Source organism: Myxine glutinosa, chromosome 12, assembly GCF_964187855.1.
Source record: "Myxine glutinosa chromosome 12, kmMyxGlut1.1, whole genome shotgun sequence".
Lineage (NCBI taxonomy): Eukaryota > Metazoa > Chordata > Myxini > Myxiniformes > Myxinidae > Myxine > Myxine glutinosa.
In genome coordinates this window covers 26850140-26878014 of record NC_136272.1, presented here as the reverse complement: position 1 = coordinate 26878014, position 27875 = coordinate 26850140, and the positions used below count along the sequence as shown (strand labels likewise).

At 53.1% G+C, this 27875-nt stretch overlaps 1 protein-coding gene across 1 annotated transcript; it reads right to left on the bottom strand.

Moving 5' to 3' along the window:
- Nucleotides 1–448: 448 nt before the first annotated feature.
- Nucleotides 449–18761, bottom strand: LOC137438060 (retinol dehydrogenase 12). The gene is made up of 7 exons (XM_068132941.2): nt 18363–18761; nt 16616–16734; nt 10386–10541; nt 8580–8684; nt 7995–8204; nt 2109–2298; nt 449–1557 (listed from the first exon to the last, which is right to left on the bottom strand). Exons 1-7 carry the CDS (start codon nt 18437–18439, stop codon nt 1455–1457), a joined length of 960 nt encoding a protein of 319 aa, XP_067989042.1. The 5' UTR covers nt 18440–18761; the 3' UTR covers nt 449–1454.
- Nucleotides 18762–27875: the final 9114 nt, after the last annotated feature.

The following is a 27875-nucleotide window of genomic DNA, read 5'->3' as shown; positions in this document are numbered from 1 at the left end:
CCGCTTTCCTGAATGCCGTTCCATCTCCTTTTTCTCCGGCCTTTCAAATCCAAATGCATACCAGCACAGCTTCAAAGACTAAAATCAAGACAAATTAGCACCAATGATCTGTAAAAATTCCAAGGATGAGCGAGACAAAAAATAACAAAATTAAGATCGTTACTGTATCTCACAGTCGTGTCTTCCTCTCAACTAGAGTTTCTTGACGTCTTTCGACATGCTTCCTGTCTCTGCTTGGCGTGAGAGTTGCGATCAACACGTCTGTGTTTGTCTGCAGAATAATTCGACAATATGAGCAGCAAGATGTCTGTCTCGATTTGCCCTTAACCACCTGTAAGTCTGTGAACCTGCTGCCGTCGGTCACTTACCTCCTGCACGAGCCTAGATTTCTGTTTGGAAAATAAATAAATAAATAAAATAAAGGAATACTCACACTTAACACTTCTGCTGTTTTTTTTGTTGAAGATCGTTTATTGGCTCCTTGAACCACTTCGACTTTACAATACATAATGTGTCACTTATCTCAATACTCTTGTTGTGAAAATCAACCAAATCCACAACTCGTCCCATAGATAGGTTTAATTTCAATTAGATCGTAACATCATCCTGTAAAATACATCATGCAACATATATGTCAGGATCAAGGCATCATATGAGAAAGATTGGATATATCAGTCAATGCAAGCAAGCCTAGAATATAAGTGGGTACGTACCATTCAATTCTACATGTCATTGTATAAGGTCGCAGGAGTGGCCTCGAGTCGCGGACGTCCCGAGGTCTTATAGACACCGCCCAGTGGTTTAAGTGAGCGTCACACCTGGGTTCAACTTACATTTTCACCACAACTCTATCCATTAAAAATATTCTGACGATTCTCTAAAAATATTGGAACTTTCAAAGGTTAAGGACATCTCAAAATTAACAAACGCAGTTGGATCATTTGGTCTCTTGGAAGCAATGGTTTACAAAAGTAATTTCTCTTATCCATATCTTGTGTTCCAAACCACATGCCTTTCCATATCCTCCCCCTGCTCCTGCCCCCACCCCATCCACCCTACCCCACCTCCTCCCCTGCCCCACCTCCTCCTCTGTGGTTGTCACAACAGGTTGCTGTTCACATGAGTTCCCTATCCAAGCACGAGCCTCGTGTGCTGTCCAGGGCTGATGTCCCACCCAGCAAGGAGGACTAGAAGGGGTCGAGGTGGATTTCCGCAACAATGCCTTTTCAAAACTTTACAGTAAACCTGAACTGAATTTCCACAGAAACATTTCCTTTTCAATGCAACATCGACGCTCATGGAAGATCGATGCCAAAGCATACAATGGAATGTGAGAATTCTAATCAGGAAGAATAAAGATTGTAATGTGTAGAGATAACAATAAAGGAAGAAAGTTTCAGACATGTCCACCCAGGACCACCAAGTAATCCTCGACCGATCGACAAGGCCTCACTCTAGTCCCAATGAATGCCCAGCAGTTGACAGCTAACATCCCAGAGGCGAGAAGCGGCTTGTTGGTCGTTGGCACAGTCCCCCACCGCAGATGGAGCACAATCGCTGAAACACAAGATGCAGGATGTCACCTCGAGGCGGAATGATCGCCCAAGATTTCCCTACATGTAGGCATACCTCGGAAACATGATCATGCAGCCAAATATCCAGCACTCTACATAACAAAAGAAAGAAAAAAAAAGTGAACGAATGGAAAAGTTGACATTAAACTCCACCGTGGTGCAAACTATTGTTACATTTTGAATCGCACATGAAATTCTACACCTCCATTACATTATTGCTTTTCAAGAGGTAAGCTACACCTGAGTAGCCTCGCACAGAATGTTCTCGTCAATTAATACAGTCTGCAAGAGGTCTCAGTTAAAGTCCTTCGTTTAGACATTGATAAGGGAGGATATGTGTGCTTCTGGGCAGTGCCAAGCCCATAGTACTGCACAGTACCAAAAATGTGCAAGTACGCTTCATTCATTCTTTAGAGGTAAAAAAAAAAATCACTGCTCATTTGGTATTACTATCCAAGAGTCACGATTTCACAAGTGAAAGCAGCTTGTTGAGGCAACCAACCAGCACCCAGCAGCACCAAAGCCAGACGGTACCTGAAATATACGCCCGAAACATCTTTTAGCTCCGCTGCGACGGCACAGTGGATGCTTGTCTGGGCTCCTTGAGTGGCAGTTTTTAGAAAAGGAGAAAAGAAGATTCCAGCAGGCAGGAGAAAGTGGAGATGTCGACCCAATTCAGTGTGCACGCTACCGGGGTGCACAGCGTTGACAGTCACATTGGTATCTGCCAGAACGAAGGACAGGTGAAACAGAATATGCCATCATTGAGAAATTACATCCTGGTATTTTGGGTTCACAATTTAAATGCTAATCTCTTTTAAAATCCCTCCTTTTTCTGTGAACACAGGTTCAAATCCCACATACCATGTGTTGATCCATTATCTACTAATTCTCGTGAAAAGTACTCTGATATTTACTATTGTCTTTGTCCTGGATGTGATATATATGCATTTAGGTCATTCATGCTTCCTTGGCATACACCTAACCTGTCCACCAAGTATCATCCGAATCTGTCCATAACTTGTCTGTCCATAACATAATCTGTCTATAACAGCTAACTCCAAGGGCCTTTCACTCACTCACCGCAGGCAGGTTGGTGGTCTTTCCGTCTTCTACCGACTCCTCTCTGGCCTTGCCCCCCCAGCTCTCTCTGGGCTCTGTCCCCCAAATATTCCTACAGGTCGCACAAGATCTGCCTGCAACCCTCTTATGGTTAAACTGCCAAAATCAAGACTTTCTGCTCACCTTCACTCCTTCATTCCTCTTTTCTCCCGCCTCTGGAACAAACTCCCTCACTCTCTTCAATCCCACTCCACCCTCCAGGTCTTTAAAACAGCTGTTCACCACCATCTCTTATCCTCCCCCATCCAAAACCTTGATCTTTTCTACCCCCGCTAATTTCGGTCCCCTTGTGTTTTATACCTCTCCCCCCCCCCTTCCCCCCCCTCCCCCTTCCCACGCCTCCTCCCCCCAAGCCCTCTCCCTCCCACACTTCTCCCTGCTCTCAAATGTTGTGGTTGTGTGCTTCCCCTTCTCTCCCCATCTTGTCTTCCGCTCCCTCTTTTTGTATATTTTGTTTGTCTGGTTGATTTGTTTGTGAAATAAATGTTAGCTCTTCCACGAGCCTCGATTCAGTATACAAAAAAAACAAACTTTGAGACATCGTGATATATATCGTTTTTGTCCTCAAATCTTTCCTCTTCTCCAATGGCTTGATCTCTGATCATCAATTTGGTTTCAGACCAGGTCACTCTACTCTGGACATGCTGCTTCTGCTGTCTCAACAATGGATGGAGGTCCTCAATGCCAAACAGGAAATCAGAGCTGTCTCCCTTGACATATCAAGAGCCTTTGATACGGTCTGGCACCCAGCTCTGCTCACCAAACTCTCCTCCTATGGTATCCATGGAAATCTCCATGCATGGCTTGCGGACTTCCTCTCTGGTCGTAGTCAACGTGTGGCCCTGAATGGATTTCTCTCATCTCCCCTTCCTGTTCAGGCTGGAGTTCCCCAAGGAAGTGTGCTGGGCCCTGTGCTTTTTCTGGTCTTTATCAATGATCTCTCTGACTCTCTGGAAAATCCTCTCTATCTCTTTGCTGATGACTCCACTCTCTGCCGCTCCATTCCTCTTCCCTCAGATCGGCAGTCTGCAGCCTCCTCACTCTCTGAAGACCTGGACAAAATCACAGACTGGTCAAACAAGTGGAACATGTCTTTCAATCCTGCCAAATCTCACTCTCTTACTATGTCTCTCCGAAAAGATCGACTGGACAACCCTCCCATCTACTTTCTCAACAATCCTCTCCAAGAAGTTCTGTCACTCAAGCTTTTGGGTCTCACTATCTGCCATGATCTTTCTTGGGAAAACCACATTTCCAAGCTGGCCTCCAAAGCCAGTCGCCGACTGGGCATCCTCCGTCGTGCGAAGTCCTTCCTCGGCACACCTGAGCTCCTCACCACATACAAGGCTTTCATCCGCAGCTCTATGGAATACTGTTCTCCCCTATGGGCTGGTGCTCCTGCCTCACACCTGGCTCGGCTTCACGCTGTTGAATCCAAAGCTTTCAAAATCATTGGAATCTCCCGCGATGAAGCTATCTCTGAGGGCCTTTCACTCACTCACCGCAGGCAGGTAGGTGGTCTTTCTGTCTTCTACCGACTCCTCTCCGGCCTTGCTCCCCCAGCTCTCTCTGTGCTCTGTCCCCCAAATATTCCTACAGGTCGCACAAGATCTGCCAGCAACCCTCTGATGGTTAAACTGCCGAAATCTCGGCTCTCTGCTCACCTTCACTCTTTCATTCCTCTTTTCTCCCGCCTGTGGAACAAACTCCCACACTCCCTTCAATCCCTCTCCTCCCTCCAGGTCTTTAAAACAGCTGTTCACCACCATCTCTTATCTTCCCCCATCCATAACCTTGATCTTTTCTACCCCCACTAATTCACCCCAGATCCACCTTGTTTGAAATTCCAACTTATTTCCTGGAAATCCTGGCAGTGTCCATATGTTTATACCTCTCCCACCCCCCCCCCCTTCACATGCCTCCCCCCCTTCACATGCCTCCCCCCCAAAGCCCTCTCCCTCCCACAGATCTCTCGATGTCTCCATGTCTCTCGGTCCCTGCTCTCAAATGTTGTGTTTGTGTCCTTCCCCCTCTCTCCCCATCTTGTCTACCGCTCCCGATGTTATTTGTTTTATGTGTCTGTTTGTCTTTCTGTGTGATTAATGTTCGCTCTTTCACGAGCCTCGATCTTGTATACAAAAAAAAAAAAAAAAAAAAAAAAAAAAAAAAAAAAAAAAAAAAAAATATCCCAATGGTGAAGAATCACTTAACAAATTACAACTAACAAAATAAAAACCGGAGAATGTAAAATAAGGAATCATCTATAAATTACTTAATGGATGTAATTGACAAAATGTTGATCAAGCATGATAACCACCAAAGGAAACAAGGAGAAGCTCATGTTTTGATTTCATCCCTTCGTCGGAGAAGAGGAGGGATACATGATAGGGGGGGAACGGGTGTGTGTGTGTGTGTGTGTGTGTGTCTCCTCTATAACTCCAAAACCATGAAACCAGGCAGCCCCAAATTTTGCATGCATATTTAACCAATTCAAAGGGAGTGCATGAATGAAAACCGAGTGTTTGGGTGTGTTCAAACACCCTTTTTGAAGATACTTTATGGGATGCTCATCACCAAAAAAATAATAATAGGCCTTACCAAAATGACAGTGTGTCATATTTGTCAGCCCTCTGTCACACCACTGGGTTATTAAGCCGCCATTTTGTTTTGGCCTAATCAAACATGCCTTGCATAGAACCACAATGACATCTCACAGATGAATTCAAGCATATAATCAAAATCTTGATTCAAGGTTCGGATCCCATAGATGAAATAAGTATCGAAATTTGGAGTGAAATCTGAAAATTTTAAAGAAGTTAGCTATTCATATAATGAAGTGAATTTATTTATTTAAGAAAGGCTGTCATCCCTTCTTCTGCTCTGTCATCTTAATTCATACCTCCATAGGATAGGGTGTCACTCGACTGTACTGCAACCTGTGATACATGTGGGAAACCAGAAGATTTGATCCATCTGTTTTTAAAATTCCCTCCATGTGACGGACCTGGTGTTGGCTTAGCGGTTAGGGTGCCGGCTTGGGATCCTAGGATCCTGGGTTCGAATCCCGGTCGATTGCTAAATTGACACCAGGGGGATTGACTCAGCCTGTCATCCTTCCAAGGTCGGCAAATTGAGTACCAGCTTGCTGGGATGAATGATCCCGGTGTACCCCGGTTTAGAATAGGTAAACCGTATCCCTGCGCATCGTAAGAGGCGACTAAGGGTTGGCGCCAGGAAGGACATCCGGCCATAAAAACATTGCCTCAAACAGGGAACCATGATTGTCATGGGGCCCGCAAGGCTAACCCCTGCTCTAGCGGGGAAAATGGCCTTAAAACGATCATTCATATTCATATTGACGGACCCAGATTGAGTCGATTTCAGAGCATTAAAGAAGTGGGAATTGGCGGGTCAGATCTCCCGAACATTTTAGGCCATTTAAACCAGAAGCAATCAGCTTGCTATTGCTTGCCAAGCCAGCCATTCTTTATCAACCGTTTCATTGGAGTGCTGTTTGAGTGCTTTAACCGTTTGGTGAGGACTCTAATCTGCTTGACAATGGAACACCTCAGTTTCACCACTCTCTTATTACCTTTCCATTTGCTTTATTTGTCATTTTGCGCAAGTATTTGTAATTATTTTGGTGCTCAGCTTTGAGTGATATTCTTTGATGTTTGTTTCTTTTGCATGGGAAGGGGTGTGCTTGGAGTCACGGAGGAGGCATGGGAGGAGTGAGGTGAAGGAAGGCGTGTAAATTGACCTTTTTGTCATTTTTGAAAATATCATTACAAATTGACATTCAAGACAATGTTAAGGTGATGAATTAAAGGTGTGTTCCGTCGTCTTAGTCAAATCTAACACAAGTTAAAAATGTAACCTTTGCCTCGACGGGACCAATTTCACAGTGTGGACACATCATGGCGGCAGCTGCAGTTTGAGTTGCATCCCTTAAGATTGAGGGAAGCCCATGTTATAATCTCTTAAAATGGTACGTGCTGTTTGAAAACTATGGGTAAATTGCTATCTTGCTTGAACGTGATTGTCTGGAGATGCTCAGAACCAGTTACGTATTTATAATTAAATTTATCCTTTATTAATCATTTTGTTAATTTGCGCCTGTTGTTAAGTTTGCCAAACCCTCATTCTATGGCACTGCCTTCCCTTCCCCTCCTTTCGCACTACAATCCCTTCCCCTCTGTTCATGCTGCCTTACCCTCCCCTTGTGCTGTCTTCCCTTCCCCTCTCTTCATGCTGCCTTCCCTTCCCCTCTCTTCATGCTGCCTTCCCTTCCCCTCCCCTCATGCTGCCTTCCCTTCCCATCCCCTCATGCTGCCTTCGCTCACCCCCCCCCCCCCCCCCAGGCTGCCTTCCCTTCCCTCATGCTGCCTTTGCTCCCCCCCCCCTTCCTCACGCTGCCTTTGCTTCCCTCCCCTCATGCTTACCTCACCCAAGGCCCCTCATCCCTCAAACCCGCATTGACATATATGGGCGGTGTGCGGGCGATGTTTAGTATGACCCATTTCAATGTGCTGTTTTAACGTACCCCGTTTGGTTCAATCCCGTACTAATGCCCGTAGATGGGACTAACCCCCATCCCTCCCCACTTCCCCTTAAGTCCCCCTCCCAAACGCAAGTCCAGAACACTACCTTCTTTTCCCCACCCACCTCTCTCTCATCCCCTTCCCTCCCCCTCCTTCTCCTTCTCTCTTTCCCTCCCTCTCAATATTCCCACCAGCGAGGCGACCCTGAGTTGCCGTCAATGCCGAGTACCATTGCTAATACATCAACTAAAATAACTACAAAAAGGAGAGAACAAAGGGGAGAAAAAAAAGGAGAGAGAAGAGGAAAACGGAAAAGAAGATGAGGAAAAGTGCAAAGGAGAAAAGGAAAATAAAAAAGGTCAAATGAGTAAAATTAAATAAAAGGGAAAAGGCAGAGCAGGAAAAAGTTGATTGTGCCATTAAAATTAAGAATGTTTATTTAAATTTAATGCCATTAAAAATGGCAGCATCCAGTAACAAAAATCGTTATTGTGCGAGTAATCTGAAGAAATAGAGCTTTCACTTTAGTTCGCGTGGATGATACAAGCTCAAATGTTGAGCAGCCATTTCTGGTGGAGAAAAAGGTGCGGCCTCTACACGAATGATTACGGTCGGTGTATGCAAGTTTGTTTGGTTGTTTGTTCGTTCGTTACAAGTTTCCAGGCAACTAATCCAAGTTCCACAATTTTTTTTTTTTTAACTTACCAATGGCAAGGCAAAAGGTGTCCAAAAAGAATAAATTCAGATGATCGTTTACCTTGGAGTCGACGTGCCAGTTCACGTGTGAAAAGCACGTTGGCGAGCTTGCTCTGACAGTACGCCCTGCCGCTTCTGTAGCTTTTCTCACTCTGCAAATCATCAAAATTTATCTTCCCCCATTTGTGGGCCAATGAGGACACGTTGATGATTCTGGCCGGTGCAGAGCGCTTTAGAAGGTCCAGCAAGAGGTACGTCAGCAGGAAGTGACCTGGAATGAAATTAAATGCTTAGTAATCATTTGGAGAAAATTTGTAACATAAAAAACTCAAATTTCACAAAATGAGAATTACTGGATAATAACTAATAGGATTTTTCCCACTTTATGCCAACTTTATGGAGCAAAAAGTGCAACTTTGGCTAATTTCCTTGTAATTTCTGACGCAGCATACATGGGTTCCCGATTGGCTGTGTGGGGCATGTGATGCAAAAACGGTGAACGTTTCCGCATCTGGTGTAAAAAAAAAAGCAACAACTGGCACCTTGTAGTCATGACACATCATGACATCGACATACATGTTTATATCGTAGTAATACATACTTTACCACTAAAAAGCCACAGCAACGTTGCTGCTCACAAACTTACCCAAATGATTCACACCAAACTGCATCTCAAAGCCATTTTCGGTCTTCCAATAAGGACACAACATCACCCCAGCATTATTGATTACGATGTGAATTGCTGACTCCTCTGAAAAAAAACAAAAAAAAACAAAGAACGTAACTATTTTGGAATGATTCAGGAATGACTGACCTTGCAAGAGAAGGATTTAGGAATGAGAGATTCAATACTGCACTTTTTTTTTGGAAACAAGAGCGAGGCTCATGGAAGAGCAAGGATACATTGACAGTGGGATAGTGGGGGCAACCATTGGATACAACCAGCAAGGGGGCAATTGGACAAGAAAGGAAGAGAGAAGGGGGAGAGGGAGGAAACACTAAAATCAGCAAGTAAGATGGTTGAGTTAGGAAGGGATAATGGGGATAATAAAGATCACGAGTTAGGATGGGGGATAACAAGAGATGGTAGTGCATCGCCTGCTTAAAGCCCTGGAGGGAAGAGCGAGACAGAACAGCCTTTTAAATGTGGTACAATAAACGGGAGAAGTGAGGAATAAAGGTGTGAGTGCAGGTCAACGTGTGGCTCCAAATGGAATTCTCTAATCTCCACTTCCTCTCCAGGCTAGAGTTCCCCAAGGCAGTGTTCTGGGCCCTGTGCTTTTTCTGGTTTTCATCAATGATCTCTCCGACTCTGGAACATCCTTCCCTATCTCTTTGCTGATGACTCCACTCTCTGCCGCTCCATATCTCATCCCTCAGATCGGCAGTCTGCAGCCTCTTCACTCTCTGCAGACCTGGACAAAAATCAGACTGGTCAAACAAGTGAAACATTTCTTTCAATCCTGACAAACTTTTCAATCACACTCTCACTATGTCTCTCCGAAAAGACCGTCTAGAAAACCCTCCCATCCACTTACTCAACAATCCTCTCCAAGAAGTGCTGTCACTCAAGCTTTTGGGGGTCCCACTATCTGCCATGATCTTTCCTGGGAAAACCACATTTCCAAACTGGCCTCCAAAGCCAGTCGCCGACTGGGCATCCTCCGTTGTGCAAAGTCCTTTCTGGGCACTTCTGAGCTCCACATACACCATATACAAAGCTTTCATCCTCAGCTCAATGGAATACTGCTCTTCCCTCTGGGCTGGTGCTCCTGCCTCACACCTAGCTCGGCTTCACGCTGTTGAAACCAAAGCTTTCAGAATCATTGGAATCTCCCATGATGAAGCCGATTGTGAGGGCCTTTCTCTCTCTCACCGCAGGCAGGTCGGTGGTCTTTCTGTCTTCTACCGACTCCTCTCCGGTCTGATCCGTCTGTGTTCTATCTCCCAAATGCTCTCCCTTCCACAGATCTCCAGATGTCCCTGCTCTCTATTGTTGTACTTCCCTCTCTCTCCCCTCTCGTCTCTCGCTCCCTTTATTGTATGGTCTATGTGTTAGCATTTACATGAGCATCCACTTTGTGTACAAAAAAAAAAAAAGAGAAAAAAAAGTGTGCAGTCAGCCTGGATTTTGGAAATTTCATCAGGACGAGGTTACTAGAAGAGCGCGTGCATCCTGGAGTTGCGGGGGAGGGTCGTTGGACTGAGAGCAGAGGGGGCAACTGGAGTTGCGGAGGAGGGTCGTTGGATTGAAAGAGCAGAGGGGGCAACTGGAGTTGCGGGGGAGGGTCGTTGGACTGAAAGAGCAGAGGGGGCAACGTTGGAGAATAGATGGTATAACTTTTCAATCTTTCACACATTCTGTGTACAAGTCATCACACTTGGACACAGGTATAGTTGTCAGCATCAGAATCTGCAAAGGCTAACGGGTGAACTTGCACATCTTTCTGACCTTTGTTGATTCGAGCGGCAAACTCGTGAATGGACACCGTACTGGCAAGGTCCAGCTTACGCACGACCACGTTTTTATTGGGGGAACCAGCATAAATCTCCGCCGCAGCCGCTTCAGCCTTGTCCAAGTCACGACATGCGAAGATAACACGAGCACCTGTTGGACGGCATATCGATTTCTGGTTAAGCAGCTCTAAGCTTACAGGTTATGCTTTACATAAAACAAGATGCCGATGACCTTGGGTGTGTTCCATTAGCAAGCAGCTTACTATCGTTTTCCAAGCTACTTATTCTGTATCAACTGCTTTGAAAGCCGTTCGACTAGCATCTTCGCAAGTGAAGCAAGCGAGTAAGAGAGGTGCTTCGTTTTGGTAGCAAAAATGCCCGCCGTAGTCACATTAAAGACGATACTACAACCAACGAAATGTTCAGATGGAAACCCGTTATGAATACTCCCAATATTATTTCGCCCCCGTTGGGCTTGGTCCAAAAATGGGGCTTATGGATTTGGTCACATCCGTCCGTCTGTCCGTATCCGTATCCATATCTCAGAGATATATGGACCGATTTTGTTCATACTTGGCACATGGACAATACATGATGTGTCCATATACAAATCATTTTGTTTCGCGATGCAATCGAAGATGGCCGACTGGAGGCCATTTAAGTTAGAAAAAAACCCCGATGTTGAACACGTCCTCAACCATTTTTCGGACATGCATTTACCGATGTTTTTCAAACTTGGCACACAGATCATGAATGATCACTTACATGTGCACATCCTTTTTCGAGATCAAATCCAACATGGCCGACTGGCGGCCATTTTGATACTTAAACTTGTCCCCATCCATTTCTCGGACATGCATGGACCGATTTTCTTCAAACTTGGCACAAAGCCAACACATGAGACTATACATATGCAGAAGATTTTGTTTTGTCATCTGTCCAAAGATGGCCGACTGACAGCCTTTAACTCCACACAGCAAAATTACTAAAAAGATGGTGAACACACCCCTTGCTATGACATTTGACGTCTTTTTATTCTTGTTGAAACGTGCATTTCATACTATTATTGTTACTTCTACTTTTCATCCTAATTATTCAAGATCTACAAACATACAAAACCCCTCCCCAAAATGCACAGCGGTAAGGTATATAGATAAGTTTGGTAGAGAGATCCTCCTTCTGACTCTGCATTTGTTTATCTTTCTTTTCCTCTTCCTCGTACTCTGTAACCGCTGCTGACACAAATTTGTTTGGTGAAGTTGTCATAAGAGGATCGATGTCACAAGATGCGACATGAAGTTGAACTTATGAAGGTGTCATAAGAGAAAGAGTTTGTCATAAGAAGTCATAAGATCAACAATGAATGGTCATAAAACTGAAAACGACGGCCCGACAACAGCATTGTTTACGTGGAGACCGCCATGTTGTTGTTAAGCAAACTGCTTGGCAAGGGGGAGCAAGCTGCTTGCTAATTGGAACACACCCCTTGCTAACCTCAGAATCATTGCTTCCTCGTCTGCTGTTTTGTCTGTCTTGAGGTTACTTTTCATTTGGCGATTTGCAAGTCTGTGGGGGAAATGGCTTTGTAGTTGGATATGTGTGTGCTATTTTCTTCAGGTTAAACTAGATTACTGAAGGAGCTCGGGCTCCCACGTCGATCGGAAGAATGGACGCGACAAAAAGCTGGAATTCGTCCGAGTTGCTTAATTCAAACAAAACACTCAGGTACTCTGACAAGCCCGTTTATCGGGCAGCAATATATATACACACATTATCCCGGAGCGTTTGCCCAGGAAAGGCGAGAGGGGGCGTGGCCGAGCGTCCTGGCTGCGGCCTGGCAAGTTGAGGGCGAGCCTGCCCGGGCGTCCTGGACGAGCCCGGCATGGTGATCACTCCGCGTCCTCGATAGGTGCAAGGCGATTGTGAAAACCCAGCGGTAGCCGCTACACACGTCCCCCCAGAATCGACTTGCACCGGCAGGGTCAATTTGAGGGGGGTCCTGATGACCCGGCCGAAGCAACCCCTGGCGGGTCGTGGGGGGGGGGGGGGGGGTCCGGTGTGGTGGTGGGCGAAATCCACGTGCGCCGGCTTGAGGCGGTCCACCGCAATCCGGTCCGACCTGCCGCCGATGTCGATGACGAACGACTTGTCGTCCCGTCGCAGGACCCGGAAGGGCCTGTCGTACGGCGGCCGGAGTGGCCCCCGATGTGCGTCGTGACGCACAAAAACATACTCCGCTGTGTGAAGTGCTGGGGGGACGTAGGACTGGGGGTCACCGTGGTAGGATGTTGGCACGGGGGCAAACCGTCGGGCGGCCTCCTGGAGGTCCGAGCGCTGGTGAGCTGCGGACCAGGGACTGGTAGCGTCGGGCACGAATTCGCCCGGGACGCGTAGCGCCTGGCCGTAGACAAGCTCGGCGGTGGATGCCTGGAGGTCCTCCTTGGGGGCCGTGCAGAGGCCCAAAAGGGCCCACAGCAGCCGGTCGGCCCAACCGCCGTCTTGAAGGCCGGCCATGAGCGCGGCCTTCATGGAGCGATGGAATCGCTTGCACAACCCGTTTGCTTGGGGGTGGTAGGCCGTAGTACGGTGGAGCTTGACCCCAAGGTTGCGGGCGACCGCGCCCCACAGCTCGGAGGTGAACTGTGGTCCGCGGTCTGACGAGATGTCCGCCGGTGCGCCGAAGCGGGCGACCCAGGTGGCGATGAAAGCCTGCGCCACGTCGGCGGTGGAGACGAGGGGAAACGGCCTCCGGCCACCTGGTGGTCCTGTCCACCATGGTGAGCAGGTGTGTGAACCCCCGTGACAGGGGGAGGGGGCCCACCAGATCCACGTTGACGTGGTTGAAATGTCGTTCGGGCACGGTGAAAGGTGCCAGCGGGGCCTGGGTGTGTCGGTGGACCTTGGCCCGTTGGCAGGCTGTGCAGGTGCTGGTCCACTCGCGGACGTCCCGACGAAGGCCGTGCCAGACGAATCGCGCCGACACCAGCTTCTGGGAAGCTTTCCGGCCCGGGTGGGAAAGGCCGTGGAGGGAGGCGAAGATGCGGCGTTGCCAGGTGACGGGCACGATGGGGCGAGGCTGGCCTTGGGAGACGTCGCAGAGCAGGACAGTGTCCGCGAAGGGGATGTCGGCCAGGCGGAGGCCCGTGTCCGCCGCCCGGAGGGCTTGCACCGTGGTGTCGGTGGTTTGGTCCGCCGCCATAAGCGCGAAGTCCATGCCCAGGTGGACCGCGTTCGCGCTGGCCCGGGAAAGACAGTCGGCCACGGCGTTGTTTTTGCCGGCAACGTGCCGGATGTCCGTGGTAAACTCCGACATGGCGGAGAGGTGGCGCTGTTGGCGGGCCGACCACGGCTGCGTGACCTTGGCCATTGCGTAAACCAACGGCTTGTGGTCGACGAACGCCGTGAAAGGTCGGCCCTCCAGGAGGTGGCGGAAATGGCGGATGGCCAGGTGTGGACCGAGGAGCTCACGGTCAAACGTGCTGTATTTGAGCTCGCTCGGCCGGAGCTGCCGGCTGAAAAAAGCGAGTGGCTGCCAAACCCCGTTCACCCATTGCTCATGTATGGCGCGCACCGCGTAGTCGGAGGCATCCGTGGTGAGGGCGATGGGAGCGTTGAGCACCGGGTGAGCGAGCAGTGTTGCGTCGGCGAGGGCCCGCTTTGAGCTTTGGAAGGCCGCGTCCATTGCTGCGGACCAGGCGATGTCGTGCTTGGCCGGCTTGCCCCGGAGGGCTTCGTAGAGGGGCCGCATGAGTTGAGCAGCGCGGGGCACGAAGCGGTGATAAAAAATTCACCATTCCCAGGAATTCCTGCAGGGCCTTTATGGTGCGGAGACGCGGGAACGTGGTGATGGCCTCGACCTTGGTTGGCAGCGGCACGGCCCCGTTCTTGGTGATGTGGTGGCCCAAAAATCAACGGCCGTCATGCCGAAGTGGCATTTGGCCGGGTTGACGATGAGGCCGTGCTCGCTGAGGCGCCCGAACAGTGTTCGGAGGTGCTCGGCCCGGGACGTGTTGGCGACGAGGATGTCGTCCAGGTAAACGAAAAGGAACGGCAGGTCACACAGCACGCCGTCCAACAAGCGCTGGCATGCCTGAGCCGCGTTCTTGAGACCAAACGGCATTCGTAAGAATTCGAATAAGCCGAACGGCATGATGACTGCCGTTTTAGGGACGTCGGCCGCCCTGACAGGTACCTGGTGATATTCCCGTATGAGATCAATTTTCGAAAAAATGACCCGTCCCGCCAGACGGGCGGAGAAGTCTTGGATGTGCGGGATCGGATACCTGTCGGGGGTGGTAGCGTCGTTAAGGCGGCTGTAGTCGCCACATGGGTGCCAGCCGCCCCCTGGCTTTGGGACGATGTGTAGTGGCGAAGCCCATGCGCTATCGGAGCGCCGCACGATGCCGAGGTGTTCTAAAGCGTCGAACTCGGCTTTGGCCATGGCGAGCTTGCCTGGGTCGAGGCGGCGGGCTCTGGCGTAGACCGGCGGGCCCGTGGTTGGTATATGGTGCTCGATCCCATGTCGTACTGCGACGGCCAAAAACGTCGGCCGCGTGAGGGCCGGGAACTCCGTGAGCAGGCGAGCAAACTCGTTCGCCGCCGGGAGGGCGCATGCCAGCTCGGTCGGCGTGGAGCTGCTCAATGTGCATACCAGGGAGCTGACGGTTTCGGTGTTGATTAAACGACGCCGTTGGACGTCCATCAGCAGCCCGTGTGCGCAGAGGAAGTCGGCGCCTAGCAGAGCCATGGGTACGTTTGCGGTTACAAACGTCCAAGCAAAGCGTTGGCCGCCGAAGCAGAGGGTGACGTTGCGCGGGCCGAAGGTGCGGATGGCCGATCCGTTGGCCGCAACCAAGGAGGGGCCGCAAACCGCGGACTGCCTGTCCTGGTCAGAGGCGGGTATGACGCTCAGTTGGGCGCCGGTGTCGCACAGGAAGCGCCGTCCGGACGCTTTATCCATGATGAACAGTAAGTTGCCCGTGTGGCCGGCGCTCATGGCTGGTAATGAACGCCGGCCCAGCCGTTTCCCAGCCTGCTGAAGGTGCACGGGGGTCGGCATGTCCGGGCCTTCTGTCCGAACCTGGCATGATAGTAACACCATGCTTGGTCAGGTGGAGGCCCCGGTCGTCGTGCTGGAGGTGGTCGGCTCGGTGTAGCGGCCGCCAATTGCGTCGGCAGTTTGGTCGTCGACCGTGCCGGGTGCTCGGGCGCCATGGGTGTTGCGTCGGACGGCGGTGGGCCCCAGGTCGCTGCTGCGATGCGCTGGCCTGCGGCGGAGATCTTGTCGGCTTCCCTGGCAAGGGCACGGGGATCCGTGATCGTCGTGCTTGCCAGGGCGAGGCGTACCGGGCTAGGCAGCTGACGGAGGAACAGCTCCCGGAACAAGAATGCCGGAGAGTGCTCGCCGAGCAGCGAAAGCATGTTGTCCATTCGCTCGGAAGGGCGTGTGTCTCCGAGCTCGGGCAGGTCGAGCAGGCGCCGTGCGCGTTCCGCCGATGGGAGGGCGAAAGCGTCGAGGAGGAGCTTTTTAATCGCGCCGTATTTGTCAGCGGCTGGCGGGCTCTCGAGGAGGCTCAGGGCGTGGGCCGCGGTGGCTGAACCGAGCGCTGCTACCACATGGTGGAAGCGGGTGTCGTCGGCCGTGATGCCTCGCAGGGCGAACAGGGAGTCCGCCTGTGCGAACCAAACCGCCGCGTGAGCCTCCCAGAAGGTAGGCAGTTTAAGGGCCACTGCCGTGTCCATGTCGGTAGGTCACCAATGAAGGAGCTCGGGGTCCCACGTCGATCGGAATAATGGACACGACAAAAAGCTGGAATTCGTCCGAGTTGCTTTATTCAAACAAAACACTCAGGTACTCTGAAAAGCCCGTTTATCGGGCAGCAATATATATATACACACATTATCCCGGAGCGTTTGCCCAGGAAAGGCGAGAGGGGGCATGCCCGGGCGTCCCGACCGAGGCCTGGCAAGTTGAGCGCGGGCCTGCCCGGGCGTCCTGGACGAGCCCGGCATGGTGATCGCTCCGCGTCCTTGATAGGTGCAAGGCGATTGTGAAAACCCAGCGGTAGCCGCTACATTACAAACATTCTTTTCGACATACTGAGTATTCTTTTCTATATGATCGACCGCGGACTTGCATACAGCATCCTTTATGTTTATGGGATGGAGAAACTTCAAAGTCACTGCAGTCCAAAATGGATATACAAATACAAATCAAACACCCACCACGCTTGGCCAGATCCCGCGCAGTCTCTTTCCCAATGCCCGTGTTTGCACCGGTGATTATAACAGTCTTCCCATCCAGGCGCGCAGGAGATGTGCACACACCGCCAGCAAAGTAGCGCCTGGAAGGGCAGGAAACACGAGGGTACAAACTGTGCCCAACTGCAAAGGTCAGTTAGGTTCGCAGTAAAATTAGATTGACGAAAATCGTGATCTATTTATTTATTTACTTATTTATTTACTTATTTATTTACATTGATCTCAGACCAATGGAGGAGTTTGCACATGTACCGCATACAGGACACGGATGTCAATAGACATCGGTGTACTTCAAAGATTTTGTCGATGTCTGTGTACTTTCTGCATAAATTGCAGGGACATCAGTAGATGAAGGCGGTAAAATAAATTTCAACCTGCATCCTCCGTATCGTGAGTCAAGAGTTCAGCTGGGAACACCAACAGGGGAACCCATGTATTAGAGAACATGGACCAAGTGCAGAAAAGACAACAATGAAGGGTAATTATTGGATTAGTTACGAAATGTATAAAATTCAGAGGGGGTGGGGGAGGTCAGACACCAAACATGGCCTTTGGGTCCCTTGAGTTACAATCGACCACACAGGTAAACAGCATTGGACACCTGACAAAGTGAAAGTTTGTTTGAGGTCAAAGTATGTACAGAACTGGAGTTTGCTTTCTAACATCAGATGAACAATCATGCCGGATCTGTACTTTATCCCAGAGTGTGATAGTCAACATGCCATTGACTATGTGCGTGTTTCGGGGAATGAGAGTTGAATTTCATTTCCATTTGGCAAACTGTGTGGCCAAAGTGTTCCATGGACAGCATCATCTGAATGATAATGCAGAGAAAAAAAAAAAATGATCCAGGTGAAATGTTACAGTCAGGGGTCTCCAATAAAACATCGAGGATCCACGAGTCATCCACCTCGAAGCAAGCGCGCAGACCCCGAGGCGAGCGCGCAGACCCCCAGGTGAGCACGCAGACCCTCAGGTGAGCGCGCAGACCCCCAGGTGAGCGTGCAGACCCCCAGGTGAGTGCGCAGACCCCGAGGTGAGTGCGCAGACCCCCAGGTGAGTGCACAGACCCCCAGGTGAGTGCACAGACCCCAAGGTGAGTGCGCAGACCCCAAGGTGAGTGCGCAGACCCCCAGGTGAGTGCACAGACCCCAAGGTGAGTGCGCAGACCCCAAGGTGAGTGCGCAGACCCCAAGGTGAGCGCGCAGACCCCAAGGTGAGCGCGCAGACCCCCAGGTGAGCACGCAGACCCTCAGGTGAGTGCGCAGACCCCAAGTGAGGGCGCAGACCCCCAGGTGAGCACGCAGACCCTCAGGTGAGCGCGCAGACCCCCAGGTGAGCGTGCAGACCCCCAGGTGAGCGCGCAGACCCTCAGGTGAGCGCGCAGACCCCCAAGTGAGCGCGCAGACCCCCAGGTGAGCGTGCAAACCCGCAGGTGAGCACGCAGACCCCCTCAGGTGAGCACGCAGACCCCCCCCCCCTCAGGTGAGCACGCAGACCCCCCCCCCCCCCAGGTGAGCACGCAGACCCCCCCCCCCCCCCAGGTGAGCACGCAGACCCCCCCCCCCCCAGGTGAGCACGCAGACCACGACGAGCACGTATTCACCCAGGCTATATAAATCGCCCCAACGGAATGCACAAACTAATGAAAGTTCCAAGTGCAATAGCCACCTGGCGCGATCAGTATCCACGGACTCCCTTCCCTACGTACCTGATGCTGGAGTGATAGAAGCAGCCAAGTCCCGCGAACACGGTGAACCCGCCAACTACCAGCGGTAGCGCCGCCATGTGTGGTTATACTTATAGACTGGATGATAACCGCATTCGGCGTCGGGACGAGTGACTCGAAATGAACATGCCTTTAAATCCCAGAATGCGCCTCGCCCGTACGTGCTCTTCTTCTGCATCTAATCGTTTTCTTCTTCTTCTCCCCTTGTATAATTTATGGCGTTTTCAGATCCGCAAGGCTCAATACACGCCACACACCTGGACATAATAGACCGGGGGCCCATGGGGGTCAGCATCGCTGGAAAGTTAACCAATTTTCATGTATATAGCAATGGTCCATGTGCATGTCCATTGTCCATGTAAGGAAATGGACGTCTGCCGGGCACATTCTGGTGGGTGTGGTCAGAAGGGCCATCAGAAAGGGACCCCAAAATTGAGCTAGATCAGCTCTGTGAGTTAACCTGATGAAACCTACTGGAAAATGTTCGGCGTAGTCCCGGGTATCATGAATGACTACTGCCAGACATTTTCAGTGGTGGCGTGTGCCCGCCAGACACCCCCGAGCCTCGAATGCCCCCCACGGCTGCCAAGACATTGCTTCCTTTGGCAATGAACGCTATGAACGATATGAACGCTATGACGCTATGAACGCGATGACGCTATGAAAAAAAAAATCGCTATGACGCTATGAAACGCTATGACGCTATGAAACGATATGACGCTATGAAAAAAAAAATCGCTCGCTTTACCAAGGGGCTCGCTCTCCCCCCGTTCCCCTCCCCTCCCCTCCCCTTCCCCTCCCCTCCCCAGCTCCCCTCCCCCTCCCCTCCCCTCCCCAGCTCCCCTCCCCCGCCCGGCAATGCCGGGTACTTCTGCTAGTTATCAATACTAGGACGTGCCCGCACGTACGTGCTTGCCCGTACGTGCGTGCAAAAAAACATGCGTGCAAACAACAACAACAAAAAACAACTTTGAAACCACGTGGCAGTAACGACCACAGAACCCCCCCCTCTATTTACATGAAATGGTTTGGTCCATTCGCAAAGCCAGTCACGACCACAGAACCCCCCCCCCCCCCCCCCCTCTATTTACATGAAATGGTTTGGTCCATTCGCAAAGCCAAAGCGAACGGCTTGCGAGTACGGTGACCATACCAGCATACCTTGGGAACCACTTGTCCGATTAATTTCAAACCTTGAAAAGGCACATCCTCGGGTCCCCAGCAATATACCTGGCAAGTTTCAAGTATATCGGACCGGTAGTTGTCGAGAAACAGCGGTCACAGACAAACACACACACATACACACAGAGATTACTGGAATTATAGATAGACTAGGGCATTGCCCGTACGTGGGTGCCCGTTCCTTGCCAAAAAAAAAAAAAAACGCTACCCGTACGCTCTACCCCGCCCGTACGCCCGTAAACAAAAAAAACAACGCTCTTCGCTTCCGCCCTTCGCTCTGACTGAATTGGGAGAAATAATGCGCATAAGAAATCGAATTACGTACCGTAATGGCGGTCAGCTCGTAACGCGCTCAGCTCCGCTCGTCTCACATCGGCCACGCCTACGCAACAAAGCGTTCTGTGATTGGCTGCCGGAAGTGAAGTCTTCACTGTCCGGAAGTTCGCAAATCGCAGTTACGATGAATCGTTTTAATTTAATCGCAGTTTGAATTCGTTTTAAAACATAGTTTAACGGCAACATAGTTTTCCAACGTGAAATAAATGAATACGCTGTCAAATGTGCCGTCCGAGGCAGAGTCTGATCGCCACGTTCGGCACACGTGATAGCTCGCTGCTCTCTGATTGGTTGAAGCGTTTTTTGGACATAGCTCGGTAAGTACTTCTCCGATTAATTTAAAACCTTGAAAAGGCACATCCTCGGGTCCCCAGCAATATACCTGGCAAGTTTCAAGTATATCGGACCCGTGGTTGTCGAGAAACAGCGGTCACAGACACACAGACACACAGACACACAGACACACAGACACACAGACACACAGAGATTGCTGGAATTATAGATAGATAGTGAAGGAACTGCGCTCCAACGCGAGTCGAAAGAATTGACGCGACCAAAGACGGAATTCGTCCGAGTTGCTTTATTGAAACAAAACAGCTCAGGTATTCTGACAAGCCCGTTTATCGGGCAGCAATATATATACACATTTATGTCGGGAAGTTTGCCCGGCAAAAGCTATACCGGGCATGCCCGGGTGTCAAGGGCGAGCCTTGGAAAGGCGAGTCTGGACCTGCCCGGGCGTGTTTGGCTGCGGCCTGGCAAGTCGAGGCTGGGCGTGCCCGGGCGCTCTGGACGAGCACTGGAAAAGCGAGAGCGGGCATGCCCGGATGCTCTGGGCGAGCCCTGGAAAGGCGATAGCGGGCATGCCCGGACGCTCTGGGCGAGCCCTGAAAAGGCGATAGCGGGCATGCCCGGACGCTCTGGGCGAGCCCTGGAAAGGCGAGTCTGGACCTTCCCGGGCGTGTTTGGCTGCGGCCTGGCAAGTCGAGGCTGGGCGTGCCCGGGCGCTCTGGACGAGCACTGGAAAGGCGATAGCGGGCATGCCCGGACGCTCTGGGCGAGCCCTGGAAAGGCGATAGCGGGCATGCCCGGACGCTCTGGGCGAGCCCTGAAAAGGCGATAGCGGGCATGCCCGGACGCTCTGGGCGAGCCCTGGAAAGGCGAGAGCGGGCATGCCCGGGAGAGGCGCGTCTGGCCGTGTTCTGGCCAGTGCAAGGCGATTGTGTGCATCCAGCGGTAACCGCTACACACGCCCCTCCAGAATCGACCTGCACCGGCAGGGTCAATTTAAGGGGGGTCCGGATGACCCGGCCGAAGCGACGCCTGGAGGGTCGTGGGGAGGGGTCCGAGGTGGTGGTGGGTGGTCGAGCGAGGGGAACTGTGGACGGGGGGCGGCCTCGCCGCGGAGGAAGGGCCAACCGTGGTGGTCGGTCGACGTCCATGTGCGCCGGTTTGAGGCGGTCCACAGAAATCCGGTCCGGCCGGCCGCCGAAGTCGACGATGAAAGACTTGTCGCCCCGTCGCAGGACCCGGAAGGGCCCATCGTACGGCGGCCGGAGTGGCCCCCGGTGCGCGTCATGACGCACAAAGACGTACTCCGCTGTGCGAAGCGCCGGGGGGATGTAGGACTGGGGGCCACCGTGGCGGGACGTCGGCACGGGGGCAAATCGTCGGGCGGCCTCCTGGAGGTCCGAGCGCTGGCGAGCGGCGGACCAGGGACTGGTAGCGTCGGGCACGAATTCGCCGGGGACACGAAGCGGCTGGCCGTAGACGAGCTCGGCGGCGGACGCCTGGAGGTCTTCCTTGGGGGCCGTGCGAAGGCCCAAAAGGACCCACGGCAGCCGGTCGGCCCAACCGTCGTCCTGAAGGCCGGCCATGAGTGCGGCCTTCATGGAGCGGTGGAACCGCTCGCACAACCCATTGGCTTGGGGGTGGTAGGCCATGGTGCGGTGCAGCGTGACCCCCAACGAAAGGGCGACCGCGCCCCAAAGCTCAGACGTGAACTGTGGGCCGCGGTCGGACGAGATGTCCGCTGGTGCACCGAAGCGCGCGACCCAGGTGGCGATGAACGCCTGCGCCACGTCGGCGGTGGTGGTGGAGGCGAGGGGCACAGCCTCCGGCCACCTGGTGGTCCTGTCCACCATGGTGAGCAGGTGGGTGAACCCCCGCGAGGGGGGCAGGGGACCCACCAGGTCCACGTGGACGTGGTCAAAACGCCGTTCAGGCACGGCGAAAGGTGCCAGCGTGGCCTGGGTGTGGCGGTGGACCTTGACCCGCTGGCAGGCCGTGCAGGCGTTGGCCCAGTCGCGGATGTTTCGTCGAAGGCCGTGCCAGACGAAACGCGCCGACACCAGCTTCTGAGAAGCTTTCCGGCCCGGGTGAGAAAGGCCGTGGATGGAGGCGAAGATGCGTCGCTGCCAGGAAACGGGCACGATGAGGCGAGGCTGGCCCTGGGAGACGTCGCAGAGCAGGACGGTGCCCGCGAAGGGAATGTCGGCCAGGCGGAGGCCCGTGTCCGCCGCACGGAGTGCCTGCACCGAGGCGTCGGTGGTCTGGTCGGCCGCCATGAGCGCGAAGTCCACGCCGAGGTGGACCGCGTTCACGCTGGCCCGAGAAAGACAGTCGGCCACGGCGTTGTCTTTGCCGGCGATGTGCCGGATGTCCGTGGTGAACTCCGACACGGCGGAAAGGTGGCGCTGCTGGCGGGCCGACCACGGCTCCGTGACCTTAGCCATTGCGTAGACCAACGGCTTGTGGTCGACGAAAGCCGTGAACGGGCGGCCCTCCAGGAGGTGTCGGAAATGGCGAACGGCCAGGAATAGCCCGAGCAGCTCGCGGTCGAACGTGCTGTAGTTTAACTCGTTCGGCCGGAGTTGCCGGCTGAAAAAAGCGAGTGGCTGCCAAACCCCGTCCACCCATTGCTCATGGACGGCGCCCACCGCGTAGTTGGAGGCGTCCGTAGTGAGGGCAATGGGCGCGTTGAGCACCGGGTGAGCCAGCAGCGTTGCGTCGGCGAGGGCCCGTTTGGCGCTGGCGAAGGCCGCGTCCATGGCCGCGGACCAAACAATGTCATGCTTGGCCGGCTTGCCCCGGAGGGCCTCGTAAGGGGGCCGCATGAGCTGAGCAGCGCGGGGCACGAATCGGTGATAAAAATTCACCATGCCGAGGAACTCTTGGAGGGCCTTGATGGAACGGGGACGCGGGAACGTGGTGATGGCCTCGACCTTGGTCGGCACCGGCACGGCCCCGGTCTTGGTGATGCGGTGGCCCAAAAAGTCAACGGTCGTCGCGCCGAAGTGGCATTTGACGGGGTTGACAATTAAGCCGTGCTCGCTGAGGCGACCGAACAGTGTTCGGAGGTGGAGGAGGTGCTTGGCGCGGGACGTGCTGGCGACGAGGATATCGTCCAGATAGACGAAAAGAAACGGCAGGTCGCGCAGCACGCCGTCCATCAAGCGCTGGAACGCCTGGGCCGCGTTCTTGAGGCCAAACGGCATCCGCAAAAATTCGAACAGGCCGAACGGCGTGATGACGGCCGTCTTCGGGACGTCGGCCGCCCGGACAGGTACCTGGTGGTAGCCCCGTATCAGGTCAATTTTCGAAAAGATGACCCGTCCCGCCAAACGGGCGGAAAAGTCCTGAATATGCGGGATCGGGTACCTGTCGGGGGTGGTAGCGTCGTTGAGACGGCGGTAGTCGCCACACGGGCGCCATCCACCCCCCGGCTTTGGCACGATGTGCAGTGGCGAGGCCCACGCGCTATCGGAGCGCCGCACGATGCCGAGGTGCTCCAACGCGTCGAACTCGGCCTTCGCCACGGCGAGCTTGGCCGGGTCGAGGCGGCGGGCCCTGGCGTAGACCGGCGGGCCCGTAGTGGGTATGTGGTGCTCGATCCCGTGCCGCACCGCGACGGCCGAAAACGTCGGCCGCGTGAGGGCCGGGAATTCCGCGAGCAGGCGAGCGAACTCGTTCGCTGCCGGGAGGGCGCACGCCAGTTCGGTCGGCGCGGAGCTGCTCATCGTGCACGCCAGGGAGCTGAAGGTCTCGGCGTTGACAAGGCGACGACGTTTGACGTCGACCAGCAGCCCGTGCGCGCAGAGGAAGTCGGCGCCCAGCAAAGCCATGGGGACGCAGGCGGTCACAAAAGTCCATTGAAAACGCTGGCTGCCGAAGCAGAGGGTGACGACGCGTGGGCTGAAAGTGCGTATGGCCGAGCCATTAGCAGCGACCAAAGAGGGGCCGCAAACGGCGTCCCGCCTGTCCTGCTCGGAGGCGGGTATGACGCTCAGTTGGGCGCCGGTGTCACACAGGAAACGCCGCCCAGACGCTTTGTCCCGAATAAACAGCAAGTTGCCCGAGTGGCCGGCGCTCATGGCTGGGAATGAACGCCGGCCCGGCCGTTTCCCGACCTGCCGAAAGTGCACGGGGGCCGGCACGTCCGAGCCTTGTGTCCGAACCTGGCGTGGTAATAACACCACGCACGGTCAGGTGGAGGCCCCGGCCGTCGTGTCGGAAGCGGGCGGTGCGGCGTGGCGGCCGCCAGTTGCACCGGCAGTTCGGCCTCCAACCGCGCAGGGCGCTCGGGCGTCGTGGGCGTCGCCTCGGACGGCGGCGGGCTCCAGGTAACCGCGCCGATGTGCTGGACCGCCGAGGAGATCTTATCGGCTTCCCTGGCGAGGGCGCGGGAATCCGTGATCAACGTGCCAGCCAGGGCGAGGCGTACCGGGTGAGGCAGCTGGCGAAGGAACAGCTCGCGGAACAGAAAATCCGGAGAGTGCTCACCGAGCAACGAGAGCATATAGTCCATGCGCTCTGACGGGCGCGTGTCGCCGAGCTCGGGCAGAGCGAGCAGGCGCCGTGCGCGTGCTGCCGGTGAGAGGGCGAAAGCGTCGAGGAGGAGTGTCTTCAGCGCGTCGTATTTGTCAGCAGCCGGCGGGTGCTCGAGGAGGCTCAAGGCGCGGGCCGCGGTGGCGGAACCGAGCGCCGCCACAACATGGTGGAAGCGGGTGTCGTCCGCGGTGATGCCTCGCAGGGCGAACTGAGAGTCCGCCTGAGCGAACCAAACAGCCGCATGAGCCTCCCAGAAGGTAGGCAGTTTAAGCGTCACTGCCGTATCCATGTCGGTAGGTCACCAATGAAGGAACTGCGCTCCAACGCGAGTCGAAAGAATTGACGCGACCAAAGACGGAATTCGTCCGAGTTGCTTTATTGAAACAAAACAGCTCAGGTATTCTGACAAGCCCGTTTATCGGGCAGCAATATATATACACATTTATGTCGGGAAGTTTGCCCGGCAAAAGCTATACCGGGCATGCCCGGGTGTCAAGGGCGAGCCTTGGAAAGGCGAGTCTGGACCTGCCCGGGCGTGTTTGGCTGCGGCCTGGCAAGTCGAGGCTGGGCGTGCCCGGGCGCTCTGGGCGAGCCCTGGAAAGGCGATAGCGGGCATGCCCAGACGCTCTGGGTGAGCCCTGGAAAGGCGAGAGCGGGCATGCCCGGACGCTCTGGGCGAGCCCTGGAAAGGCGAGAGCGGGCATGCCCGGACGCTCTGGGCGAGCCCTGAAAAGGCGAGAGCGGGTATGCCCGGACGCTCTGGGCGAGCCCTGGAAAGGCGAGAGCGGGTATGCCCGGACGCTCTGGGCGAGCCCTGGAAAGGCGAGAGCGGGCATGCCCGGACGCTCTGGGCGAGCCCTGAAAAGGCGAGAGCGGGCATGCCCGGACGCTCTGGGCGAGCCCTGGAAAGGCGAGAGCGGGCATGCCCGGACGCTCTGGGCGAGCCCTGAAAAGGCGAGAGCGGGCATGCCCGGACGCTCTGGGCGAGCCCTGGAAAGGCGAGAGCGGGTATGCCCGGACGCTCTGGGTGAGCCCTGGAAAGGCGAGAGCGGGCATGCCCGGACGCTCTGGGCGAGCCCTGAAAAGGCGAGAGCGGGTATGCCCGGGAAAGACGAGACCGGGCGTGCCCGGGAGGTTCGGGCGTGCCCGGGAGAGGCGCGTCTGGCCGTGTTCTGGCCGGTGCAAGGCGATTGTGTGCATCCAGCGGTAACCGCTACAATAGCATGTATTTGACCAAGCCTGAACCTCGACAACAAGGTGCTAGACGTGTTACCTTTGATGTATTACTTTTTGTGACACTTTTATCGGTGTACACTGCCGGTCAAAAGTTTTAGAACCCCTCAATATTTCCAGTTTTTATTGAAATTTACGCAGTTTAACGTCTCAATGTACTCTGAAATTAAGCAGAGAACAAATAAACATTTGGAGATAAAAAAGAAATCATAGAATCATTTTGTTTAACAAAATTTAATTTAAATTTTTGACTCAGCAAAGTAGCCACCTTTTGCAGATATAACCGCCGAACACACTCGTGGCATTCTTTCTACAATGGAAATCAAATATTGTTCGGGAAGTTCTTCCCAACACTGTTGCAGAAGTTCCCACAAACGTGTTGCACTTGTAGGTTGCTTTGCTTTCACCCTTCTGTCCAGTTCATCCCAAACCAGCTCGATGGGGTTTAAGTCTGGAGACTGCTGGCCATTCCATGATTTTAAGCCTACCGTCTTGTTCTTTTCCTCGAAGGTAGTTTTGACATAGCCTGGAGGTGTGTTTAGGGTCATTATCTTGCTGTAGGATGAACCGCTGACCAACGAGGCGTATACCAGAGGGTATTGCATGGCGCTGCAAAATGCTGTGGTAGCCCATTTGGTTGAGGGTGCCAGTCACTCTGTGCAAGTCGCCGACTCTGGATCCAGCAAAAGAGCCCCAGACCATCACGCTTCCTCCTCCATGTTTGAGAGTTGGTGTCACACACTGAGGGACCATCCTTTCGCCGACTCGACGGCGTACAAAAACCCTGCGTGATGAAACTTTGTTTTGTATCCCACTGATAGGCCGGATCTGGATTCCGACATGAAGCAAAATCTAATCGGCTCATTCTTGTCACCTAGGTTTATCACCTAACCTAGTTTAGTCATGTCGTCCACAACTTTTTGATACATCGTGTAATATATTGGTTTTAGCCCTATCACTCAATGGTGAAGAATCACTTAAACATTAAATAGTTCTCGTATCCAGATTCGGATCTTCACCCAAATCGAATCGATTCGTCCTTGTCACACACACACACACACACACACACACACACACACACACACACACACACACACACACACACACACACACACACACACACACACACACACACACAACCTGTCGACCAAATTTCGTTCGAATCCGTCCACAACCTTTTGAGATAACCTGTTCACAAACAGACAGGGGTGAAACCATAACCCCCATCCCCCTTTGGTAGCGGAGGTAATAAGAGAAGATTTGCACATTTCCACTACTTTTCTTCTCGTGCTTGTTATATTTAAAAGGTTCTCCTTGAAAAAGCTTTATTATCCCTTCCTAACATCTTCTTGCCTCTAAAACGTTTTACTCTACCTTCTCCTTTTGCTCTCTTTTCTCAATTTAGCACACCAACCCCTACCCGCTTCACCCCACCACCCTATGGCAGCAACAATCCTCCACTCTTCTTCTTCATCGATATCCGCCCACGCATGATACTATAATGTGATCACACAGAGTTTCAGTCACCTAAACACAAATGAACAATAAATGTTTTTAAGTACAAATAAAATGCTCCAGATAAAAAACAATAAAAACAAGTGCGATTTTTATCACGAGCAAAGCTCGTTCTTTCGGACGGTTCATTCCCCCGAATTGGCCTATTTTAGTATGTCTCCTTCCACCAGGTGACACTATGCCATACACACAGTTGCATAGAGAGAATTGGGGTGCTCTCCCAACCCTGAACCCCCAAGACTCTGGTTTTTTGTTTTTTTTTACCGCCGAAAGCCGTCACCTGGCATCCCCCACCCCCCCCCCCCCCCCCCCGAGTAAAAATACCAGTTTCCAACTCATTTTGGCCTGGGGTTCAGGAATGCAGAGAAGTCACACAAACAAACAAACAAACACAGACAC

Bases quoted from the DNA above. Each gene is read 5' to 3' on its own strand.
- LOC137438060 (XM_068132941.2), bottom strand. From the start codon at position 18,439: ATGGCGGCGCTACCGCTGGTAGTTGGCGGGTTCACCGTGTTCGCGGGA. The intron at 16,735-18,362 runs GTACGTAGGGAA...CTGCCCTTCCAG, and splicing joins TTCTATCACTCCAGCATCAG to GCGCTACTTTGCTGGCGGTG. The intron at 1,558-2,108 runs GTACCGTCTGGC...CTTGTGTTTCAG, and splicing joins GTTTCGGGCGTATATTTCAG to CGATTGTGCTCCATCTGCGG.